The sequence below is a fragment of the Caretta caretta genome, chromosome 8, assembly GCF_965140235.1.
Source record: "Caretta caretta isolate rCarCar2 chromosome 8, rCarCar1.hap1, whole genome shotgun sequence".
In the NCBI taxonomy this organism is placed as follows: Eukaryota; Metazoa; Chordata; order Testudines; family Cheloniidae; genus Caretta; species Caretta caretta.
Genome location: NC_134213.1, coordinates 83,219,821 through 83,246,732, shown reverse-complemented (window position 1 = coordinate 83,246,732; position 26,912 = coordinate 83,219,821). Strand labels below are relative to the sequence as shown.

Genomic DNA, 26,912 nt, shown 5'->3' with positions numbered 1-26,912 from the left:
GAAAACAGCCACAAAATGATTTGATGGCTATAGAAAATACCTTACAGTGAGAGATTTAAAGAGCTCAGTCTGTTTAGTTTATGAAAAAGAAGACTGAGCAGTGACTTGATTACAGCATATAAGTATCTTCACAAGGGCAAAACTACTGGATACTAAAGGGCTCTTTAATCTAGCAGAGAAAAGCACAATGTGAACCAATAGCTGGAAACTAAAGTCAGATATATTCAAGTTAGTAATAAGATTTTTACCAGTGAGGGTGATTAACCATTGGTGCAAACTGTCAAGGAAAGTGGTGGATTGTCCACATACATGGACAGAGTTTCATACCAACACAGGGAGCCTGATTCAGCCCATAATCTATTTTGGTTTTTCATGCTATGTGGGCTACAAAGTAGACAAGAGAGAGAGAGAGAGAGAGAGAGATCCACCTCCATCTCTCGATGTTTTCAAGACTGGATGCCTTCCTGGAAGATGTGTTTTAGTCAAGCACACATTATTGGACTCAACACAAAGGTAATAGTAAAAGTTAATGGCCTATGACATACAGGAGATCAGACTAGATTATCTAATGGACCCCTTTGGCCTTAAAACTTATGAATCTTTGAACCTCAAAATTTGTTAGCAATCTCCAAAGTAAAAGGAGAAGGAAAGGGAGAACAAGCCTGGCAGTTATCTCTAGCAAGGCTACATTCAGTCCCATGTAAAATAATGGAACAATTATTAAGGGGTGAAAACATTGGGAAGAGGATAATAGAATTATGACCAATAAGCAGCTTGGATCATGCCAGGAAAATGTAATTGCTTTTTTGATAGTTACCAGCTTAGTGGATGGAAGGAACACAGTTGCTGGAACATATCTTGATTTTAGTACAGCATTTGATAAAGAGGCTCTCAAAATCTTAATAGATTAATATTCTTGGGTAGAAGTGCTGTCATGTGGATTGAAAAATGGTTGATGGAATGTAAACAAAGGATAAGGATGAGTCATGACAAATGACACTGTACTGAGTTGTGAAGAGGTGGCCAGTTGGGTTGCCACAGGATTCGGTGGTAAGCCCAGTTTTATTTTAAATATTTATTAATGTTCTGGAAGAAGAGAGGAACAGCCAGTGAATTAAATTCACAGATGATACTGACTTAGGAGGTGTTGTTAACATCAGTCAGGCAAGAGAAATAATACAAACGCAGGCAAAAAGGTTAGGAACAGCAAGAGTCAATGATAATATTTACACGTACTAAATGTGAGCATCTGTATGTCCTATGGGAATATTTGGGCACAATTAGGGAGTCTCATTGACAATTCGTTCATGCCTAATCAACAACTGGGGCAGCTATGACAGCCATACCATGACACAAAGTCCTCTGTACAAAATCTCAACCTAGGGATTTCATTTCTATAGTCCCAACAGTTTTTATACTTGGAGGTGCCTGGATTTTTTTTTTTTTTTGGTCTAGAATCAGTTTAGAAAGCTATTGCAATGAAGCCTCTTGGGAGCAGATCTCAGAGCCTTGCGTGTTAATTTCCTGTTGAAAAAGAAATCACTGACGCAGAGCGTTGACGTTTTCTTAGGGTTACTAACAAGAAGATTAAGGGGTGACTTGACTACAGTCTATAAGCATCTACACGGGGAACAAATATTAATAAAGGGCTCATCAGTCTGGCACAGAAAGATATAATATGATCCAATGGCTGAAAGTTGAAGCTAGACATATTCAGACTGGAAATAGGTGGTAAATTTTTAACAGTGAGAGTAATTAACCCTTGGAACAATCTACCAAGGGTCATGATGGATTCTCTGTCCCTGTCAATTTTTAAATCAAAATTGGATTTTTTCGAAAAGATATGCTCTAGAAATTATTTTGGGGACGTTCTATGGCCTTGTGCTACAAGAGGTCAGACAACGTGATCACAATGGTGCCTTCCAGCCTTGGAATCTGTGCATCTACTTGTTTTATTTACACTATATGCACCAGTCCTTGAAAAGAAGTGGTCCAGCAGGCACAAAAGCAATCTGCTCTTTCAGGAATCTCAGCACCAACACAATGCCCAGTTTCCTGCAAGCAATTCTACCCAACAATTGATTGGTTACACAGATTAAGGCAGAGAGTAACCTCCCTTGCTATTTGCAAGAGCTTCTCCAAACTCAGTCTGACTCATAAAACTATCAATGCACCATTCTTCAAAGACTGCTTATATGAGAAGAAGAAAAATAACTTGTCAGACTGTATGTAATAGTGCCATCTGGTGATTCCATCTATAATAGCAAATTTAGTACCTTTGGGTACTTCACATTTAATGGGTATTTTTGAGATTTCACTATTATTTTTTCTGTTTTATGTACTGTGGCTTCCATCTGGAATGAATGAGTTTTCCATAAAAGGCAAGTCACTAAGCTTTGCAATTTGTCCATTTACATGGATTCCTGATCCTTGCTGATCAATTTCCAGTATAAGAATGTGAATGTAACATCTTGTTATACAGTGAAATACACTCAATTGATAAGAGTGCCTGCAAAAAACTCTGTGCCATTTCAGCTACATGGAAGACCAGCCACCACATTCCATGTGCAGCAGGGAGGGGAGGCTTCAAAGTGTGTCAGAGAGGGGAAGTTCCAAATGGGTTGATGTAGCTGGCCAGGAGAGGGCCAATGGAGCAGATCATAGCATCTGAGAGATTATCCTTTGATTTTCATGGGGTCTAGATTAGATTACTGCAATGGCCAGGAATTGCAGTATAGGGGCTGTGCCTACAGAGTTGTGTCATAGAATCATAGAATATCAGGGTTGGAAGGGACCTCAGGAGGTCATCTAGTCCAACCCCCTGCTCAAAGCAAGACCAATCCCCACTTTTTGCCCCATATCCCTAAATGGCCCCCTCAAGGATTGAACTCACAACCCTGGGTGTAGAACGCCAAAGCTCAAACCACTGAGCTAACCCTCCCCCCAGAAGCCTGTCTGTAGACTGGGATGTGTGAATTTCTTCTCCAGCATCTCTTGCTTATATCCCTGTCCAAAGCCATTTTAGTCAGCTTTGTGCAGGGCAGAGGATATTTCAGCCATAGGGAATCTGATTTTTTAAATATATTTATGGAAGCCAAGTACCTCATAAATCAAATACTGATCCAAATTTTCGACCAGAAGGTTTTGATCTCTCAGCAGATTTCAAGAAATGTAGATATCATTTATAATTTTTATTGTATTTGCACATGCATATAGAAAGAGATAAGATGTATTTACCAAGAGAAAATATAGGAATCTCTCTTGCCTCTACTTTGTAGCCCACACAGCATGCAAAATCGAAACAGATTATGGGCTGAATTAGACCCCCTGGGTTTGTATGAATCTCTGCATGTTAGGATAATCATCATGTTTATCACATTTATCAAATTGTAGCACAGCAAAACAGTGATGTATACTGCATGTATAAACACTCCTACATATGTTCATTATTCAGTATTAGTATAGCATGAAAAGAAAAATAAAGCAACCTATTAAGGATTGCAATTGCCTTCTCAGAAACAGTGTCTAACCTGGCCATTAACAAAATACAGATTAATTATTAAAAAAAAAATGTATAAGACATATGGTATCCCTAGTGGGGCCCTGCAAGCCAGTGCAAATTTAGAGTAGCTTTAATGGTACTCTAAGTTACGCCATGGACCAGGGACAAACAGAGGATGAAAAGCCACCATTGTCCCCCTCTTTTAGGTGCCCTGAGCACTGCTCCTGCATACCGAAGGATCTGGATGAGAACACCTAACAGGGTGCAGGACTAAATCAATGACTTTAAAAGAGATTCAATTTTTCAATCTTTCAGATCTGCAGCATTGCCAGCATCCAGTATTACTTGCAGAGATTACTTAGGGGCCAAAATTATCTGCAGAAGATGTTTAGCTATATAAGCATCTGAGTAAATATAGGTTTTGTTTTCAAGCAGTATTACCAGTTTCACCAGATAAAGCTGCCACTTGAATGTTTCATTCTGAAAACAAATGTTAAATTTCAATTAATTCTCTTTCTCCTTTTTTTTTTTTGTTTTCTCATGATGTAGCGAGGGAAGATCATTGGACCAGATCCTCAGCTGGTGTAAATTGCCATAGCTCTCTAGAAATCAGTAAAGCTATGTTATTTTACATGGTGCTGAGGATCCTGTGTGAGGAGAGCTTCAAGTGGAGTTCTGCGCAGAGTGGCCACACATTATCTTGCACACTGAGGATGGGTCTCTGTGCTGGCTCTGAATAGGATGGAATGGAAGGCTCTTGCCGGAAGCAGACCGGCTGAGGTGATTACACAGATCTAGTGCCCTAACACTCCATGCAAGTGGTGCAGAGGGATTGAAGCTGGAATTCCAGCCCACAGCCGGGGATAGCAGCCATTGGCAGCAAAGGGGCAGTACTGCTGTCTTGTGCATTGGAGTTTGCCATTCCCTTCAGCCACTCCCACTCTTCACCCGCAGCAAGCCAATTACTCTGATTTTCTGCAGGCTATGTGAGTTCCACAACTATAAGAGGGTACCAAAGATAAACACAGGTTTATAGTGGGAATCTGATGAAGTGTCTAAAGAAAAAATTACCAATGAGGGGAGGCGGATCCTAACTAAGTGAGGAAGATACATCTGGTTAAATTGACTGTATCGAGCACAATAGATGAATCATGATGTGATGGTATTATTGGAAAGGATGTTACTGATGGAGCTGTCAGCAAGTATTCTAATAGCAAGCCTTCAATTTCATGTTTATGGGGGTTTAACCACCAAAAAAACTCAAACATACGTAACAAGAAGGAATGTAGGAAATGTTCAGTATTGTGCTGTTCAAAAGAAAGAAAACTGTCCCTCTATGTGCACTGCAGCTGATAAAAATTGCCAGAATGATTTTTCTCCATTTACTGACGTTAAACATTGTAATAGTGTAATGTCCTTATGATTTTCTAAATCTCATCAATAAGGAGATTATCTGCTTATTTAATTATTGAATCTCTTGTGGCAGAGGAGTCATTACCACAAGCAGATCTAACTCATCCATATATTTCCCTCCCTAATTAAAGGGTCTTTGCAATTTCAAAATAAGTAAATCAAAAGTAAAAACAGCTAGAAACAAGGGCATAAAATGAAGCGCCAGATTTTCAATTGCTCAGCACCCACAAGCAGGACCATATTTTCAAAACAGCTCAGCTCTCATTTGGACACCTAAATTAGAGCTAGATTTCAACAGTGCTCAACTCTCAACTTTTTGGAAACTCTGCCCCAACCTATAGGTATATGTTCTAAGGCTGTTGTGGCTTGTAAAAGTCATCTACATGTCACTGCCCCATTACATTATGGTCAGCATCAGCTCCCCCTCAGTGGACTTATGATGGAAGTTTGGCATACAGTATCATTATAGTGATCATGACTGTTACTGATTCAGTAGTTCCTATCACTAAAGGGAGAGTATAATTTACATGGCAACCAAGTAAATCAAAGGGGATTTTTTTTTATCATAGTGCCACAGAATACAGCTAAAAGCTGACCCAAGGGCTACTGTCTGAGTTCCCTCACTGAGGGCCAGGTGTCTGCTCCGCTAACCAGAAAATGCAAAAGTGGGGCTTAGTCGTTTCAATACAAAATGAAGGGAAAACCCTAAAATCCTGTCCGGACAAGCCATAGCATGTATCCACACTGCAGAGTGGCTCTCTTAATAGCTGTCAACAGCACTTGTGTTTCAGCCTGTACCTGCTGACAGGCCAGCTAGCTTGGGTATAAAACACCACCACACTCGAGCTAGAGGTTTTTGTGTGTGGATGAAAGGCAGGCTGGGGACGACAAACTGTCAAGAGCCCAATGTGTGAGACCAAAGAATCCAGCCCAGATGCCAGTTGGAGCACCCCCATGGCAAGCAGCATTTGGCAGTGCATGCAAACCAAGAGGATGTACAAAACATTCAGCTAATGAATGTTTTCTTTGCAGCACACAGCTGTGTAAATATTACCTCAATATCTCCTGCCACATCCCTCTCACTCTTAGACATTGTGTGTATAGTGATACAATGGAACTTAGCATTTTTGTATCCCACTGTTGTATCCTGACACACCTAGGCCATAACACATTTGAGCTCTTAGCCCTGCCTGTGAAAACAACAATGCCACATGATGCAGACTATGACTTCATTTTTCTAAAGACAGCTTTACTAAAACGTTCCAGGATGCTAATAATGGAACTAGGTCTATTAAAAGCTTAATCATATTTACAATTACTGCAGCAAGATTTGCATGACACCCACTTATTATACTGTGGTAGATGAAAAGGAGCTGAGCCAGGGCCATGCCCCATTTACAGCTGCAACCCAAGTTCATTTCTATTCAGATTAACCTGCATGAGAAGCTGTGTTAAGTTATAGAAACTTTCCTCAAATCTGCTTTTAAGTCAATATTCATTTGAAGCTATTTGCCTTTCCTATTTTCTCTGTGGTTGTTATGGAGATAAAATTCTCTCTGTATGCATTATGTATCCTTTATACAATAGGACAGTGAAGCTGACATTTTTGCATCACTCACTCACCGTTTCAAGACAGATGCTTGCACCACCATGGACATAAATAATGAAATACTTTACTATGCTTTTTGGCTGGACACAAGGGACCTGTTGATTATTGAGCAGCCTCAACTTCCACTCACTTCCCCTCTACACTATGTGCTAATTTTGGGCCAGTGGAGCTGTGTAAGTGCAGATCCAGTCACCCCTCCTCAGGCTCTGCGCTACCTCCCGTATTCCTCTCCATGATGATTTATTTAAGTGAAGGGAAGCTTCTGCTGTAATGTGACCTCTCCACACAAAGGTGGGCTGTGGGAAGCATGGCACAGACACCAGCTATGCTAGCTCTGCAACTGTTTGGGGACTCTCTCCTGTGCTATGGAATCCTCATCTGGGGAGATGCTGGTGATTTCTGCCCCTTTTATGCTGTGGTGTAAAGGAGTGGAATGGGGGGCAGCGGAGTGGTGTTCCTCTGTTCAGATGGGACAGGAATGAATTTTCAGAATTCATCCTTTATTTGGCCTCTTGCACTTTGGCTATCCATTGGCCTTTGCAGAGCAGCTTCTTAGGGATGAAAAACAATCTGTTATACTTTCAAAACACTACAAACTAGCCTCAAATCCTTTTCAGACACTGTTTGCAACAAATAAATATTAACTATATAAACATGCTTGTCACCATCTATACTTATGCCCTCCCTCAAGGTAACTTATTTAGATAGCTGTCTATGTGAATAGCTTTCATTATGAATAAAGCATAAAAGCCAGTGCATATCCACAAGAACTATTTTTCTATATTGAATACCTCTAACATAAAGGAAGATTGGATTTGACTGTTTTTGAACAAATAACCATTTATTGTGGAGGATTTTCATCCAGTTTCATTTTCTATTTTGAAGAAACAAGATCCTTGTGTCAAGGTAACAAATGGGTCACATTAAATCATAACTAAAATAATGAGACTATCTGCCACATTGGTTTACAGAGACAAGGTGAGTGAGGTAGTATCTTTTACTGGACCAACTTCTATTGGTGAAAGAGACAAGTTCTTGAGCTTACGAAGAGCTCTGTGTAAGCTCGAAAGCTTGTCTCTCTCACCATCAGAAACTGGTCCAATAAAAGATACTACCTCACTCACCTTCTCTCTCTAATATCCTGGGACTAACATGGCCACAACAACTGTGTAAACATTGGTTTTCCAACAACTTCAGACTGTCACACTTGCTTGAACCTAAACTGGGCCAAAAATTCAGTCCCAACATCAAACAAACATAACATTGAAAAGCCACCAGAAAAATACTCTGGGCAGGTTTCTGCTATGCACAGTTGCTGCTACACACCATAAAACTGGTGCATTTTGCCCCCATGCTGAGCTGCAGAGATCTTCTCCTCACAAGGCAATCCACCGACACAGAAGTTCTTATGTTAGTGCCAATCCACCTCTCTGTTGCTGGCATGGTATAGAATAATGTGAGCGGTCAAGATGGCCTTTCACGACATCAATTTTCTGGTGTTTGGGAGTGCGGGGGCCTAGCAGAGAGTGTAAATTAGAGGAGCCTCAGCCAAAGGTGTCTGGTTCTGTATACAAAGAGCGCAGGATCACAATGTTGCTCAACTCCTGAAACTTCCTTTGCACATGCAGCCTGACTTGCTCTGTGTCCAGCACAATTGTAGCTGTGGTTCTGGCCCTCTGTGTTTATTCAGTGTTAATTCACCCACAAATCTCCATTTTTAAAATGATCATGAATCTCTTAACCTTAGCTCTAAATCCCAAAGTAATCACATAAGACCCTACCCATTAGACAATGAACAGAGATTATTCAGTTTCCTTGTACCACATCAAAACAGCAGCTTCCTTCCTCCCAGTGATTACAGTTGTGATTAACTGCAGGGTTCAAGGTGAAAAAATAATATGGTTCCAAGCATATATGGATTCCTCTAATCACCACAAAACACAGTGCCAGATATTTCAATTAGAGTATACCAACGTCACAAAATCAATTTCTTATCAGCCAAAAACACACATACCATAAAATTTTATTTTCAAAGCATAATCTCCAAATTAAATCTGTGTACCTAAAAAAATACACAGTACAAAAAACTAGTTCTTGGGTTCCCATATTCACAAATGGCACCGGCTTTGTGCTCTGTATTTAGAATACAATGTTTGGTTAGATTCTAATCTTCTTGGAGAATGTCATTATCTCTTTCGAGGGCAAATAGAGGCCCAAAGTGTCAATTTCCTTCTTAAAGTCTTTTATCCATACAAGCTTTATACAGGGTTAGACATCCTGTCTGCCAGTAGCTCAGTTGGCAATTTTTCACAGTCATACACAGAAAAATTGTGTGCTGGCATATCATCCTAGATAAATTACACATTTCAGACGAGGCTTGTATGCACAACACCACCACCTCTGCCCAGTTCATACCAGGGAAAAACTAAGAACAAGTCCTCTAATGTTAAACTAGATAAGTTATGCAATGGGGACACAATAAATTGAACAGACCAGGCCAGCCACGCATAGAGAAATAATTTACATACTTTATGGAAAACAGCAAGGTACCTGCACAAAAATTATATCATTCTCTTTCACATGTATAATTCTTTGGGATCCTACTAACACATTTTTTCTCAGCTCTCTGCTTAGCCACAAATACAACTGCAGTGACTAACAGTTGGCAAACTTTACTACTGTCTAAGTCTAGGTACTGGATCTAAACATCTAAAGGTAATGGATATTATGCAAGCAATTCCTTCCCATTAAACCCCAGTGTACATTTTATCTTTTCAGAAAGTGTTAAGTCTTACAACCTAAGTAAAACAATAGCAATTTTACATTTCTTTACATTTTCTTGTTAGAAAGATAGCTTCATATTTTTGTTCCAAATATTTTTCTAGGGAATATTATTGCATGTAAATTCAATTTCATACATATCTGTATACACACATAGGTGTATACTCACATTAATATACACACATTAATACATAGACACATGCTGGAAATACATACCTTCAGTTTATTTCAGACAAACAAGCTAGCTATACATATTTGTTACTTCTGGACCTTGGGACTGCTTTACTTTTGATACTAGAGATACCGGATATAAAATCATATCTCTGGTAGACACAAAGTAGAGCAGACTCTAAGATAATACATTTACAGCTTCTTAAATGAATTTCCCCACATCCTCTAAACATGTAATATGTTGATTGATTTTAGAGCCACAAAGCAGGATGAAAAGGATCTTTCTTAGAGAAAGGAAGTCAGCAACACTTGGCGAATGTTAAAGCACATTTTAAATTAAATGTGTAATCCATATTTGGATAATCAACTTGAAAGTTTAGGAACATTTCTGAGAAGGGGAAAATAACGCTTTTCTATCACATCAGCTACCCACCTTTTTTTTAGCTCTAGTCAGAGGCCACCAGAAGCAATTTAAAAGAGTAGGGATATGATTAAAGATGTGAAAAGAGGAAGTTTTGTTCCTTCTGGCCCATTCAGAAAGTTCACTTACTGAACTTTACTCATGTTCAAAGTATGATTTCAAATGAAATAAAATATAAATAAAACAAACAAAAGAGGATTTTTTCAGTCATCTGAGATACATAACTTGTAGAACATGTAAAATCTCATCATTTCTTCACAGTAGGCTGTTTCATAGGACCTATTTCCATTTTAAATATGCACCCTAGCCAAGAAACAACATGCCAAATTATTTTCAATTTGTTCAAATCCATCTATCTACTGCTGTTTTGTTTGATGATGAAATAATGACAAATACAACTGTTTGGGCCCCAATAAGTATGTATGTAATAATAAATATTACTTAGTGCTCATATAGTGCTTTTCATCCATAGATCTCGAAGTACTTTTTCTAAAGTGGGTAAGTAATTGTGATCCTGGGAGCCCCTTAATGCCAACTGGCAGAGTACCCAACATACTGAAAGTCATATCAGGTGTGACACTGTCCCCTGTTGTCATAATACGTATCAAAAAGATGTCTTGTAAGCAATCATACGTAAACTGGTGACATGCTGGTCCTGAAAATCACTGAGTGATGTATGTATGGGTTACATACAGGGAGTTATAGAGGTGTGCTGAGAAATATGTTCTTCAAATGTGGTTGAGCGGCAGTGCATACATTAAGCCTACCCTAGACAAAGGAATATGGTTTCCCCTTTCTGACCGGCCTGATAACAGGCAGAGGACAATTAAAGTACATTTACATACAAGGTAAACAACCTCATCAAGCTAACAAGCAGGGATAAGACAGTTTAACAATCATGCCAGGGGACAGAATCTGCATCCCAGGAAGCCCTGCTAGCCCTTGAGTCAGACACAATGGACTTTGGGTAATATCAGAAGAGGAAGAAGACGTTTTAGGAATCCATCACTTAGGGAACATGGGGAACAGCATCCTCTGAACCTGTGAAAGCTGGACCTCCTGGCCAGGAGGGCTAGGGCTGCTGGTAAATTAATGTAAGTAAGAAAACTGCTTTAGACAAAGATTGTAACTTGCTAAAATTAAGTTTTAGTCTCTATAAAACGTGTTTTGTTTTGTTTGTAACCATGACTGTCTCTTTTTCCTCTTGCTTCATATAATTTAGATCTCTGTTCTTTGTTAATAAACTTATTCTTAGTTTGACCATAAACTATCTCAGTGTTATTATATTGAATTACAGTGCGAGTTCTCAGCTAAGTTAACAGGCTGGTGTACACTCTGCTCTTTGGAGGTAGTGAACTTAATAATTTCTGAGTGTCTAGTGAGAGGGGACTGGACACTGCAGAGAGATATCTCTGGGGACCTGGCTTCACTGATCATTGCCACGAAGGCAAGGTTTGACTGACAGAGTCTTGAGGACTATGCTGGTAAAGCAGATGGGCCACTGTGGCAGGGAGCTGACACAGTCTAATCTACAGCAAAGCTCACTCCCGCTGAGACAGCGGGATAACACAGTGGCTGCCAGTTCTGGGTCTCCTCAGCGGAGCATCCCAGTAATATTATCCTCATTTTCCATGTGGGAGAACTGAGGCACAGAGAGGTGAAGTGATTTGTCAGAGGTCAACCTGCAAGTCAGTGGCAGAGCGAAGAATAGAACCATGTCCAGTAACTGACTCCATGCCCTATCCACTGTACCCCTCTGCCATTTGGTATGAGGACAGATATATGCACTTGGTTCTCTTTCAGCTAATCTATCATCTGGATCCTTGCAGACATGTGTCTTATCCTGAAAGAATGAACCATAATCATATTTTAAAAAAACCTCATCCAATGAGTTGGATGACATACACTGAACAAAATTTTAAGATCCAGGCCGGCATCTTTGTTGGGATCCCACACAAGGGTTTTGCATTCCGATGTCCCTTTGCTTCCCTGCCAGCTCTGTTCTTGACAGATAGCACAGATTAAAATTAATATGAATCCTTAGTTACCTCATCCTGTTGGCGCCCAAGAAGAGCAAAGATGTGGAGGTACAATGTAGTGGGCTGGCTCACACCACATGCGTATCCATATCCACAATGAACACAGCATATCCTGGATTTTCTTCTGATGTCTCCAGTCAGCCACCTAGGATGTTAAGATTGGGTTGGCTGCTTGGGAGAGCTGATAAAATGAGTGCAGTGTTTTTTATTTTTGTTTTTTGTTTAGGCAGAAATGCAAATAAATACATACATTTGAAAAAATCAAGTTTTATGCAAAAGGTCATACTCAGCCCTGACAGCATCACTTTAAATAAGACACAACTAAATAATTTGTCTTTTAAAGTGTTGGCCTTTTAGACAGGTAAATATAGCATTCTCCATCAAAGAATGTCATGTTACAATTAATAAAGTAAGCCTCCCTCACCTTGGGAAAGGAAGTATGATTATTCCCATGTCACAGCTAGGAAAATGAAAAAATAACATGCCCAAGATCAGAGGCACAAAACATTTCAACAAATATATTTTTTTTCTATCCTGGATTTTCTTCTTCAGATTTTATATTGCTCATCCAGAGTCACATATTTTCTTTAGAGAGGAGCCAATAAAACAGAAGCCTTGGTGACAGCTCATGTACAGAAACTCTTCAGAAGAAGTTGTGGCTGCCTAAATCAGCACCATGCCTACAACTTCCCTTTTTCCGGGAGGCAGAAATAGGCTTGGCCCAGCCGTCCTGGCATGCTTTGAGAATGCTCTGAGCATGTGTAACCCACACACCTCTTGGGTGTGTTGTTCTGTCCCATCTAGTGGCACCGAGACCACTTAGAGAGAGAGATTAATGAGTCTGCTCTACAGCCTTAGCGAAGAGTCAGTTGGCTTTTAGCTCATGCAGTAGAGGCTCATGCACTAAGCTCCAGAGGTCCCTGATTTGATCCTGCCCACCGACGACCGGGATCTGTTGGTGTTACAAGTGGCGGCTCTTCTGGGATTTCAACTGGGAAGTCTCTGAAGCTTGGGATGCACTTCCTCAGCTAGGGGAAGTATGTAACCCACACACCTCCTAGGTGTGGTGTTCTGTCCCATCTAGTGGCACCGAGACCACTTAGAGAGAGAGATTAATGAATCTGCTCTACAGTCTTAGCTAAGCGCCAGTTGGCTTTTGGCTCATGCACTAAGCTCCAGAGGTCCCCGGTTCGACCCCACCCACTGACGACCAGGGTCTGTCAGCATTACACACGCTCAGTATGCCTCAAGTTTGCTAATGAAGCTGTTAGTCCATGTGGAGGAGAGGACTGGACACAGGAGTTAAAGTGCTCATAACCCCTTGGGACTCTTTCACAACTCCATGTTGCAGAACTGTGCTTCAGGTCAGCCTTTCCAGCCTCCTGATCTGCAAGAAGGATTGACTTTCCTAGGTCAGCAAATTTCATAAGATCCCTTACATTATTTACTACATAAAGTACAGAATTTTAATAGAAGCACAAAGAAAACTTGAACTCATATCTGTGTGCTATACCATATACCAAAGTCAGGCACCTTATTCACAAGACTATGCACACACTTCACTCAGCTAGCCCCTTCTCCCTGAATGATGATCAGTCTCCCAGGAGGATCCTACCTAATAATATGAATGTCAAAGTCAGCCAATATTAATGTAAAGAAAAAAATTAAATTGCTTTCAATAGAAGCTAGGGTTTGAGTACAATGTGTCGGTACCAAGCTTTTCATTACTTCAGATCTTCATGAACAACGGACTGAGGACTTGATACTGCAAACTCCTAGTCAAGTGAGCAGTTCTTGCCCATTGACCTCAGCATAACTATTCTTGTGAGGAATAGTTTGTAGGCTTGGGACTTTATTTCACTTTCATCTTATTTATAGCCAAGAAAGCCTGAGCTGCTGTGACAATGATGAGGAGGTGTAGTACCCAAATGGTGGCCTACAGATAGTACATGAGCTTACAGAGGTCAGGAGTACACACAATGCTTCTGGGAACCCAGGGTGAGTACACTCAGTGATAGCCCCTATTATATTTGTACAATTTCCTTCTTCACAGACCCACAGCCTCTGGCCAGTGCACAGGAAGTGTAGACTACTCTGAGTTGCATGCATGGATGTCAGCAATGGTGCCTCCTATCTTTGCACTACTAGGACATGATCAACCACATGGCCTGTATCCTGCATTGAGGGATGATGGAGCAAAAGGGTTTAATAGATTTCAAGGCCAGAAGAGACCATTAGATGATCTAGTCTGATCTTCTGCATAACACAGGCAAAAGAATTTTGCCCCATTAACCATGTATTGAGCCTGATAACATGTGTCTAACTAACGCATATCATCTCCCAACTCCTCTGCACTATGCTAAAGCTGCTGTAATTTGGCCTTTATGGTTTCTGGTTACTGATACCAGTGAGATGGATTTAGAAGTGGGTGGACTGGATCTTTTATGTCAGTGGTTTTGGGTTTTTTGGTAAACATAGAAGTAAAAGCTTTGTGATATTTGATGTGTATCTGCTGCTAACAACAAAAATTATCCTTTGCTGGGCCAGCATTTAGACTAGACTGTTTGCTGCTAAAGAGCATCTTTTTATAGAATAAAAATGACTAGAGACAGTGGTTTTATAGGGTCATGTTACTTTATAAGGAAAAATCTCTCTGGAACCCATACACCTATACCATTTAATGACCATAGGGACACTGATGAATCAAAATGAATTCAGTGACTGCCATGAAGGCTGGATGGTAGAATATGACAACATCACATTAGGGTAATACCTGGTATCTTGCAGGAAAGATCATCTTCAGAGTTGGCTAAAGCCATAAAGCCAACACCGTGCCTCTCAATAAAATGAGATACATTAATAATATATCTACATTTGGATTTCCAGTAGGCTTTCAATTTGATTTAGCTGAATTTAGGTAAATTACCAACAATCAAACAGGGCTTCTGTATTTTGGTATAAAATTTTACTTTACACTGTGATTCTAGGAAACTGATAAATATTACTCTATTGCATATTGAACAGAGAGACACGACAGCTTTTCAGAGCCCTGTGTCCTACTAAAGTTTAAAGTTGTCTTGATGGCATCATTTCCTTCTCGCTATGTCTGAAAAAACTGCATCTACTTTACAAATAAGATTGATTCATCTTTTAGAAGGCTAATTGTCAATGGACATTTAAAAGGAAATCTGGAGGGATATTGTGTTCCTATTTTTCCTGCCTGCACGCTTGGAACAAACAGCACTGCTTCATTTTCCTGCCATATTTTAGAAAGTTAAAGTAAACACGGTGATCACACTGTTTACTTTAATTTTCTGCAGTGTGCCAACAAAGCCGCAAATTGGCAGTCAGCATGCAAGAGGCAGCCAGTGTTGAAATGATAGAGTTGCTTGAGAAAGCTTAAATGGTGCCAGGCCATTTTTCTCTGTTTCAGAAATAAAAGATTGACTTCACTTAAGCTTCACTTCCACACTCTGCTTTTCTCCAAAGGTCTGAAAGTTTTTTGGAATGGAGGAAGTCAGGATTACAAGCAACATGTAATTTACATGGCCAGTTCAGTTCTCTGTAGCTTGTAAGGATGTTTTGTGTACAAAAGAAAAAGGTCACCCTTTTTATATAAAGAAAAGGATTTATGAAAGTGGTAGATATATTCTATTTATTTGTGCAAAATCCACAGAAATCTTGCATGAAAGGAAGTTAATTCTCTGATAAATCAGTCCTATTTGGTTGTATTTTCACCATAATGCTAGCTTCATGCTTTACCTTGTTGTTAGCTGTGCAAGTTCAATTACAGATGTCAGGAAATATGCAGGCCACATGCATTATATTCAAATAATATACAACCAGATGCATTATATTTAAAATATACTCCCACTATTATATATGCCTCCAAACCGAGCCCTAGAAGGCAAATGGTTGCATTCTGTAAGGTCATTCTCTCTGTGTCATATTATAAATAGAGAGTTAGGGACATAGATCTTTTACAAGAAATAAGAGAAATGTAAGGTTATTTTGCAGCAAGGAAGTGTAAAGTTTGAAAAAGTGACTCATCTGTAGCTTTCTGGAGGATTATATGCAGACAGAATTTATCACGGGGTAAATTATAATGCTAATACATAAAAGATGCCAGTTCCTGCAAACAGTCATTCCCATAGCTATGCTCACTCCTACACATATTCCCACTGAAGACAATGGGACTAGGCACGGAAGTAACTGTTTGCAGGATTGGATGAAAGCATTCTTCCTGAAGGTCCAAAACATGACCTAATTGAAAACGCCTGAAGTCTGGTGGGAAAAAATCCACACGGTTCTAAAAGGATAATTATTTTAAAATCCATGATTTTGACACCAGGAAATTAAATTCATATATATATGTGTATCTCTATCTAGACACAGTGAGTCCAATAATTTTGTGTGCTCTGCAGTCACTTAGCCAGCTGGCAAAGAGAGGACAAGTTAACTAACAAACCCCATTCCCTAAGGTATGCTGACATCAGTGATTCATGATTGATCAATGATAGTGCTGGGAAATAAGTAACAGGACTATATTGCCTTGTGCTCCACAATAAACTCAGAGGGAAATGTCTAAGTGCATCACGTTGAAAAGACAGACTTGGCACGGAAATAATTTTTACAAGTACTTAAAAGGTGTTACAAGCAACTGAGTGTAAAGAGACAAATTAAAACCACTTAGAAATAATTGAAAGTGTCCCTTTAAATAAAGAAGGACAGTTTTATACAAACTGACTTGGAATTAAACTGACAACGGGTGTGTTTGGATGTTAAAAGCATTTTACAGAGAGAAAATCATATCATGAAGACAAAAATGGAGCTTGAACTTCTTTTTCAAAAGAAAGAGCTACTGTGGTTTGGTTGGTTATCAGCGAAAAGATGCAATACAGAGTAGAAGATAGGCTTACGCAGCGCAACATTATTCATGTTAATGACAGTAATTATGACTGTTACAACCTTTCTAAATAACAAAAAGGGCTAAAATTCTTACATAATGACATTATATGCACTATTTAGAAAAAAATGCTTATGTTAACACATGATTGATGGTCTGCTTTGAAGGTGACTGAATTATCATCATAAAAGCCTAAAATTATTAATTGAAGAGACATGTGTAGCTTGCTGTGCTGCATGCTCTATCTAGAACAACAAGATCTAATATATCATTAAACAACTGCAGCTTTGCTCTACTTTTTTTAGCTTTAAGCTAATTATGATGGGGTGTAGCCTGACTACATTTTTAATCCTTTTTAGAGCCTATCCAATTAAATTGAACCTGTTTATGCTATTAGAAGAATACATACAGTGTTGACAATGTTCTGCATAACACAGCCTCTCTTTCAGAAAGAACATCCCACATATGAACTGCGCTATTAAGCTGGAGGGTAAGTGACTTTGGTGATTTTAGAGGTAGTTTGTTATAGAAACTGTTGGTCTCACCTAACTGAGGCCTCTAAGGGGATGTCTGCACAGCAAAGAAAAACCCACGCTGGTCCATGCCAACCGACTCGGGCTCACAGGGCTCAGGCTGTGGGGCTGTTTCATAGCTGGGTAGACTTCCAGGCTTGGGCTGGAGCCCGGGCTGTAGGACCACGTAATAGGAGGATCTCAGAGCTCAGGCTCCAGCCAGAGACTGAAAGTGTCCATAGGAATGAAGCTGCCCTGCAACCCGAGGCCCACAAGCCTGAGACGGCTGGCACGGGCCAGTCCCAGGCTTTTCTTTGCTGTGTAGACACACCCTAACAGTCTTGATTTCACCGTGAATTGGTGAATGCACCATGAATCGGCCTGGAAGCTGCCTTGCTTGAACACTTTTAGGAATTTGGTTTGAAGGATTGAGCTTCCTGACACTTAGCATAACTCTATACAGCTAATCAAGCCTGAGGCTTTGAGAATGACTGATACTTTTGTCTTAAACTGCAGCTGGTGTAAATGGTAACCAATAAGTGTCTCTAAGTCTTTGGGGGGGGTGTTAAAATAAACAAAATATAAACATTAAAAATATCTCAGACCTTGGGGAGGAAGGATAGTGAAAGAGGAGATAGTGATCTTTGCTGTGAATTTAATTGCTGACTCATAATTGCTCCTCACTGAAAAAATATCCTAGTGACATGATAATGGGGTAGAAGGAAATGTGAGTTGCAAATAATATTAATTGAAATTCTTGGATTTTTTTCATTGAATAATTATTCACAAATAGAGATTTTGATTCTGCAAACATGTATTCAACATTGCAATCAATTAGATTAACTGGTCTAGTGGATAGATCATTGGACTGGGATTCAGGTGACCTGGGTTTTTTGTCACTACGGTTTTTCATTAATTGATCAGGTATATTTACACTTAAACATTCCCTAGACACATGCAGGGAAGGCAGCTTTCCCGGGCAAGCACCTTCAAGTCCTATGCTTTCATAAAAAGAAAGTAAATTTCTAGCCTTTAGGTTTATAAACCTGAATCAAGGGCTCCCAAGTGCAGAGATGTTTTCTTTATTTTTCCTCACAGCTAGCTCTGTGCCTTTGTTTCTGCTCAGAGCTTTGCCAAGCTCAGAGCTTTGCCAAGGTGCACTAGGGGAAGCTCTGACCAGGGTCCGGTTACAGGCCATGGCTGCTATTAAAGACGTAGCGAGCAGCAGTGAAAACCGACAAGAACCAGGTCACAGTGCTGCAGCTGGGCATAGCCTGACGGGCGGCTGGAGCGGCAGAGACAGGCACTACAGCTACTCACTGCAAAGGGCACCTCACAAATGAAGGCTGGGGGAGAGGAAGAGTATAGAGACCTCACTTACATCAGCCTGAAAGCAGAGAGATGGGTAGAGCAGCGGGACCTCCCTTTCTCTCCGCATATGTTCCAGAAGCCCAGAATGCTGAGAGTAGAGATTGGGATGGGAGAGGGGAACAGAGAGAAAGAGAAATTCCTTAGCCCTTCCAGCAGCCAGAGGGATATGACCGGAGGTGAGGGAAGCTTCAAAGTAATCAGATACCTATCAGATACCTATGAAAGATGGAGTCCCCCAGGGACAGATTCCCGTTAGGAATCCCAACTTACTTCCCTTTCCAGCAGCTGGGGTGAAAGGGGGAACATTGGCTTATCAGTTATTAATATTAGGTGTCTAGAAAAGTTGAAAAGCCTTATGTGCAAGAGAATCGGTGTGAAGGAGTATGGAAGTGGCAGTATTGCCTATCCAAGCTTCAAAAATACTGAGTCAGGCCCCTCCGAAGTCATGTCATCATCTTAAAATCCATGAGATTAGCTTGACATAATGTATTTAGGACTCTTTTTATTTGTCTTCTGTTTTACTAGTCTTTAGGGTTCACTTTTTCAAGCTTTTCTCCACAGAAAGTTTTTGTTTTTTTTTATTAAAGTTGAGACTCTCACTTAGTCACAGGGCTCCAGGATCTGGGGCTTTAGGAAAAACATCAGATATTATGAGAGTTGGTTGGTAGCACTGAGGTGGGCAACAGTGGAAAAAGGCAGACAATCAATGTAGAACTTGTGGCACCTTAGAGACTAACAAATTTATTTGAGCATAAGCTTTCGTGAGCTACAGCTCACTTCATCGCATGCTTATGCTCAAATAAATTTGTTAGTCTCTAAGGTGCCACAAGTGCTCCTTTTCTTTTTGTGGATACAGACTAACATGGCGGCTACTCTGAAACCAATCAATGTAGATGATCTATATAACTATTCTTTCCATAAATTGTGTACTTCTATTCTTGTAATCTTTCCAGAGGGGTGGGGGAAGAGGAGGAAATAAGAACAAATAGCTGACAGTAACTTGGGGAAAATATATAATTATCTATCATAGGAAAGAAAAGACAAAGTGGAACGAAGTCCAACAGGGAAAGCAGGTCTAATAAAACAAGAGAGATGTAATATGGTAAATTATATTAGAATATTAGATAGAAAGTTGATTGACAAGTTGCAATAAAATACAGTACCCACTATTACTTTAAATTACCAGGGATAGCACTTCAGTTTTTTAGCCTTGGTAGCATGTCAGCATAAGTATTATTCTGGTTATAAATTTAGTCCTCAATAGGTACTGGGTATATTTTTCATGCCCTGTAGCAATGTACGTAGGTAAAATATGTTTACCGTGACAGAAATGTATGCCATTTCCTGTGAATCCTGGGGAGCAATAGCAGCCTTGCACTCCACCCTTAACTTCACACTCCGCATCTTTATGGCACGTCATGCTGCAGTTCGGAGAAGTGTAGCCATAGTCCAGCAGACTGGACACAAACACTGAAACAAATGTAAACCATGTTTGTTTGTTTCTAAAATGCATACTGAATTCTAAAATCAGATATGGGCAGGACATACCCAGCCAACTGGGGGCGTTCCAGCAACCAGACATGTAGACAAACACAATATGTTAGGGAAGAGCCAGCACAGCTTTTATAAAGAGAAATCATGTCTCACCAATCTATTAGAATTCTTAGAGAGAATTCTAAACCCAAACATGTGGACAAGGGTAATCCAGTGGATATAGTGTACCTGGATTTTCAGAAAGCCTTTGATAAGGTCCCTCACCAAAGGCTCTTTAGCAAAATGGGCAATAATGGGATAAAAGGGAAGGTCCTCTTATGGATGAGTAACTGGTTAAAAGATAGGAAACAAAAGGGTAGGAATAAATGGTCAGCTTTCACATTGGAGAGAGGTCCCCAAAGATCTATACTGGGACTAGTGCTTTTCAACAAATTCATAAACAATCTGGAAAACAAGGTAAACAGTGAGGTGCCCAAGTTTGAAGATGATACAAATTACTGAAGATATTTAAGTTCAAAGCTGACTGTGAGGAATTACAAAGGGATGGTACAAAACTGGGTGACCGGGTAATAAAATAGCAGATGACATTCAATGTTGATAAACGCAAAGGGATGCACATTGGAAAACATAATCCCAACTATACATATAAAATGATGGGGTCTAAATTAGCAGTTCCCATTCAAGAAAGTGGTCTTGGAGTCATCGTGGATAGTTCTCTGAAAACATCTGCTCAATGTGCAGCAGCAGTCAAAAAAAGCTAACAATGATAGGAACCATTAGGAAAGGGATAGATCATAAAACAGAAAAAATCATAATATAAATCCATGCTATATAAATCCACTATATAAATCCATGCTATGCCCACACCTGGAATACTATGTGCAGTTCTGGTTGCCCCATCTCAAAAAAGATACATTAGAAATGGAAAAGGTACAGAGAAGGCAAAAAAAAAAAAAAATTAGGGTCCTGAACAGCTCCTGTAAAAGGAGAGATTAAAAAGAGTAGGACCTGTTCAGCATAGAAAAGATATGATTTAGGGGGCATATGATAGAGTTCTATAAAACCATGAGTGTCATGAAGAAAGTAAATAAGGAAGTGTTATTTACCCCTTCATATAACACAAAAACCAGGGATCACTCAATGAAATTAATAGGCAGCAGGTATAAAACAAACATAAGGAACTACTTCTTCTCTCAATGCACAGTCAACCTGTGGAACTCATTGCCAGGGGATGTTGTGAAGGCCAAAATTAGTATAACTGGGTTCAAAAAAGAATTAATTAATTTCAGGGAGGATAGGTCCATCAATGGCTATTATCCAAGATGGTCAGGGACACAATCCCATGCTCTGGATGTTCCTAAACCTCCGACTACCAGAAGCTGGAACTGGAAAACAGGGGATGTATCACTCAATAAATTGTCCTGTTCTGTTCATTCCCTCTGAATGACTTTGCACAAGCTACTGTCAGAAGACAGGACATGGGACTAGATAGAGCATCGGTCCAACCCAATATGGCCATTCTTAGTTTTTATGTAAACATTAAAGAGTATGGTATCACTGAAGTGGTACAAAGGATTGAAGCTCCGGTCCTGTAAAAACGTACTCAATGAGACTTCTTACATAGTCAAAATTCAGTACACATTTAAGCCTTTGGAGTATTGGAACCTGTGTTCAACAAGCTTAAAATGATGATCAACATAAAACGTACATAGTGGAGTGGGAAAAACCTTTGAAAGGTTTTCAAAGCTTTCTACTCCTTCCCATTGAAGAGGCAGATACTTGCCTTTGTATCCAGAATTATGCATGGAGTGTAATCCAAACTACTCAACAATAACCAGGTGAAAAATACTAGTGAGAGTTCCCCCGATCAATTTTTAAACCACGTTTACCCATATCTAGTTAACACAGAACATAGTCACAATCTGAGAGAAGATTTAATTCCCATGGAACAACATTTGTAGCATTATCATTTTAAAAAACCCTCCAAATCATTTTAAAGGAAGTCTTTTTAAATATCATGTCTGTGTTCCAAAAGTGCTACCTTCTACGTTCTCTCGCTAAATGATTCCTGAATTAAGAAGCTGCTTTCCCATTGTATACATGTGTATAGTTTTCAACACAAAGAAAGACAGAGGAACTGCTGACTTTGAGGAAACTAACAGTTCACAAAAAATTATACATAATATATATATTATGACACTGACATAAATATAAATCATTAAGAAAACCAGGCAGCTAACACTGGAGGGGAAAAACACTTCTGACTTTGTACTTTATAAACCATGAGAAAAGACATAAGGAAAGTTACAAAACATAAAGCCCCTTCTTGGTACTCCCTTCCCCTGCAATTCTGCTTCTCTCTACCAAAATATCATGCTGGATACTTGCTAGTCTAGTGTTACAATTACAGCTTTCACTGCCCCTGAAAAGTTCACTGAAAAGTTGCTTTACTGGACAAATAAAAATGTCATGAAAAACTCAAAATATTAAAAATTACATATTTGTTTAAAAACTATATACAAACCAAATCAATTCATTTCCTCCCAAATTTCATCTTCTCGTTCATTTATTTTTACTGTTCAGAGTATCTTTCAGATATCAGAAGCAAAAAAGCTAGAGGAGAAGTGAAGTCCAAGAACATCCCTCACCAAGACAAATCAATAGCTTTGGCTTTACAGAGCAGATTACAGAATGAAATAAATGCAAGCATTTGAGGGATTCAGAGAGCGAATACCGATGACTTTGAGATGTTGGGGTTACCCTGATGCGATGGGATAGTCAAATGCAGCAGCAGCACTAACCAGAGTTCTGGGAAACGTTTTAATCATTGTTACCCATGAGTTTTCCCCTCAGCTGCCACTGATTCTGTCCTTTGCCTAGCCCCTGCAAAGTTGTCCCCCAGTTTCATCTTTCCATCCCCCCGCCACCTTCTTCCACCTGCCCCTCACTTATTTGGGAAGGAAAATCACCTACCTAGGAGAGGGAGTAGTTTCATTGGGGGTACTGCTATGCAGTGCTTGGCGTTGAGCCCCTGTGTAACAGAAGAACCTGCCCTGCCTTAGAATGTATGAGCATGTGCGAAGTGCCTGTACACGCCCATTAGGAACGTGAAACCCCAGTGAAGCTGCTGGCCTTACTCTGCCCTTTACCCTGAGCCTCATTTCCCCCCACAAAAAAACTCCTTAGTGACTCAGGAGCTGGAGAGGCAGGGTAGAAAAGGAGAGGAACAGATCTGCAGGGGAAGATAAGGAGCAGATGAGAGAGCATAGGGGAATAAACCGGCAGGGGTATGGTATGGAGTAGATCAGGGGGTGAGTAGGCTAGAGGAGTAGTTTGAGGGGCTTAGAGGGCAGTGGAGGGATGGAAAAGCAGATTGTTGTGGTGGTGGAATAGATGGTGGGGGTGGCGGGTGGCAAGACAGATGAGGGACAGATCAGTGGCAGGGAGGGTGGAGGCAGATTAGATAGTGGAGTGGGGGTGGAGCAGACCAGGGACTGGGAGGGTAGCAGTTGCAGAGTGTAGAGAGGGAGGGGTGGTGGCGCAGATTGGAGCAGGGGAATAGTGGACAAATCACAGAGGATGGTAGGAACAGACAGACTGAGGAATGCAAGGGGTTGGTAAGCAACTCAGAAGCTGCTGCATGCTTCCCCTGGCTAGTCCCTGTCAGAATCTCTGAGAGAAGACCCCTACTGTAGTTGCTCTTGTCCCTACTGCTTTCCTCATTTTGAGGAAAGTCCTGATTTCTGCCAGGCTTTGTCACTTTAAGGGTAACAGCCTGAGAAAAAGTACAGGAAATCCACTGAACTCTGCTTTGTGAGGAAAACAAAGACATGGAGACAGGGAGGAAGGAGGCAGGAAGACAAACACAGGGCTGGGAATGTCAGGAGTAGAAGGAGCCAGCATTTCTAAGGATTTATGTGACTGAAGCTGAAAGTTATGCAGTAAGGCGTATTCAAAAAGGTTGATTCAGCAAAGCACTTAGACACTTGTTTACTGCTAATGATTGTCATAATCCCATCCCTAGTTAGCAAAGCATGTGAATCAACAGGATTTAAGCATGTGCTTAAAATTAAACATGTGCTTAAATCCTTTGCTGAATCAAGGCCCAAGCACGCAAGGAAGGATGGATTATTCAGACTAGGAAGATCATTATACAAAAGACACCCTTTTTCTCCCTGGAAATTCATGGTATCTTGTATTGAAACGGTCACTGGTCTCTTGTCTCTGGCCTCTAGTTAAAAAAGGCAGGAAATGTCCCAGGCAGGCTAGGATACTGTCATCATCCCAGCTCAGACAGTATTGCTGAGCTTCCTTGGACTAGGGTGGCCAGATGTCCCGATTTTATAGGGATGGTCCCGATATTCAGGACTTTTTCTTGTATAGGCCCCTATTACCCCTCACCCCCTGTCCCAATTTTGCACACTTTCTATCTGATAACACTACTTTGGACCCAGGCATAGAGATTAGAATCAAAGAAGGTTAGACCATAGGTTGGAATGGTAACTTCTGATGAATGGCTTTGGATGTGCAGAGAGCATAAGGGAGATAGATGCTAAAAGCAGAACAGAAGGTGTAGGTTGTGAGGGAACTGAAAATGATATGAGGAACTCAGATCAGATTGAGTAGGCAATAGGGAGCCAGAGATTTAGGAATGTATGAATGTGATCTTAATACTGGAAGGTGTGCATTATTTTTGCAACAGAGTACTGGAAAAATTGCATGATGTGTCAATTGGATTCTGAAGAGAATAAGATTGCAATAATCAAGGATGATGGAAGGATTTCTGTGGTGGGAATGAAAAGGAAAGGGAAGATTTCAGAGACATTTTGGAGATTAAACCAGCTGGATTTACGGATAGTGTCTACCAGTATATGGGGATAAAGAGTAGATTGTCACATAACAAAAGAAAAGTAGGTGAAACACATGATAATACAGATTTCAGAGTAGCAGCCGTGTTAGTCTGTGTCCGCAAAAAGAAAAGGAGTACTTGTGGCACCTTAGAGTCTAACCAATTTATTTGAGCATAAGCTTTCATGGGCTACAGCTCACTTCATCGGATGCATTCAGTGGAAAATACAGTGGGGAGATTTATATACACAGAGAACATGAAACAATGGGTGTTACCATACACACTGTAACGAGAGTGATCAGGTAAGGTGAGCTATTACTAGCAGGAGAGCGGGGGGAGGGGGACCTTTTGTAGTGATAATCAAGTTGGGTCATTTCCAGCAGTTGACAAGAACGTCTGAGGAACAGCGGGGGATGGAGGGGGGAAATAAACATGGAGAAATAGTTTTACTTTGTGTAATGACCCATCCACTCCCAGTCCCTATTCAAGCCTAAGTTAATTGTATCCAGTTTGCAAATTAATTCCAATTCAGCAGTCTCTCACTGGGGTCTGTTTTTGAAGTTTTTTTGTTGAAGAATTGACACTTTTAGGTAAGTAATCGAGTGACCAAAGAGACGGAAGCGCTCTCCGACTGGTTTTTGAATGTTATAATTCTTGACGTTTGATTTGTGTCCATTTATTCTTTTACGTAGAGACTGTCCAGTTTGACCAATGTACATGGCAGAGGGGCATTTCTGGCACATGATGGCATATATCACATTGGTGGATGTGCAGGTGAACGAGCCTCTGATCGTGTGGCTGATGTGATTAGGCCCTATGATGGTGTCCCCAGAATAGATATGTGGACACAGTTGATATTTCAAAACCTTCACTGTCATAGTGAGATGTAATAAAAATATTAAATCAATATATGCACGATCATGTCTATAGACAGAGAGGGGCAGGGGTGTGTGTACACATACATACACATCCCTGTGCATTTGAAAAGGACATTCAAATAAATGACATGTGAGAAGGTGACATGGCGTGTCAGTGCTGAAAAATCTCTTCCACTTTCCTACAAATAAAGAAACAAACATAAATGATTCATGACATCATGGTAAAGAAAACATATACCTTCGTTTTTATAATCCATATAAGGCTCAATGTGACTCTGGTTCTTGCCCTGCTCCTGGGACAGTGCAGTTTACTCAGGCTGGATTGCCCATTTTGATGTGGCATGTACGCTCTCTTCTTGCAAATGTTAACAAACTTACCTGCAGCACGTTCATGATACCTGTAGATAAAGCAGCCTCCAGCAAAGCACAGACTTAATAGTTAACTCATTGTCCCACTAAACGAGCTATAGGCATAGCTATAGCTATAGCTTGATAGTCTTTTTTACCAGAGATGTATATTTGCATATACCCGATTAGCAGGTTTTACTGAATATTTTAAAGAATAAGGCCCCAGTCCTACAAAGATTTATGCATATGATTAACTTTACACATGGGGAATAGTCCCATTTGTGTATTCAGGATCAGGGTCTTAGTTAGGCATGAGCATATGTATATGTACAGATGAGGGTCCCTAAATTTTAAATTCTGACTTTTGATTACTGTAATCACAGAGATTGAAGTATCCTGTGTCAAACTGTAAAGTTCTGAAATAAATAGCTGTGTGTTTGATGGGAAGACATCAGTCTCCTCTTAGAGATCATTGGATATGTGCCAGCCTTTGCATTATAAAGTTTATTTACCTACAATATTTTTGAAAGGTAATTAAGATGCTGATTATGCAGACAATGTTATAAAGCTAACACCCCACTGATGATGAATGGGAGTAATTCTTACTTCCTAGGGCTT

At 40.2% G+C, this 26,912-nt stretch overlaps 1 protein-coding gene across 4 annotated transcripts in view; it reads right to left on the bottom strand.

The window, feature by feature from the left end:
- ADGRL4 (adhesion G protein-coupled receptor L4) overlaps positions 1-23,314 on the bottom strand; it is a 100,163-nt gene extending 76,849 nt beyond the window's left edge. The window contains exons 1-2 of one of the 4 annotated variants that reach the window (XM_048861661.2): positions 23,193-23,314; positions 20,046-20,195 (exon numbers count right to left, since the gene is read on the bottom strand). In XM_048861661.2, the coding sequence (XP_048717618.1) occupies positions 20,046-20,195; positions 23,193-23,214 (172 nt within the window). In that variant the 5' untranslated portion in view covers positions 23,215-23,314. Of the gene's footprint in view, positions 1-11,945; positions 12,061-20,045; positions 20,196-23,192 lie in introns of those variants that run through there. The other 3 variants (XM_048861659.2, XM_048861660.2, XM_075131707.1) reach the window with 3 other exon arrangements.
- Positions 23,315-26,912: the final 3,598 nt, after the last annotated feature.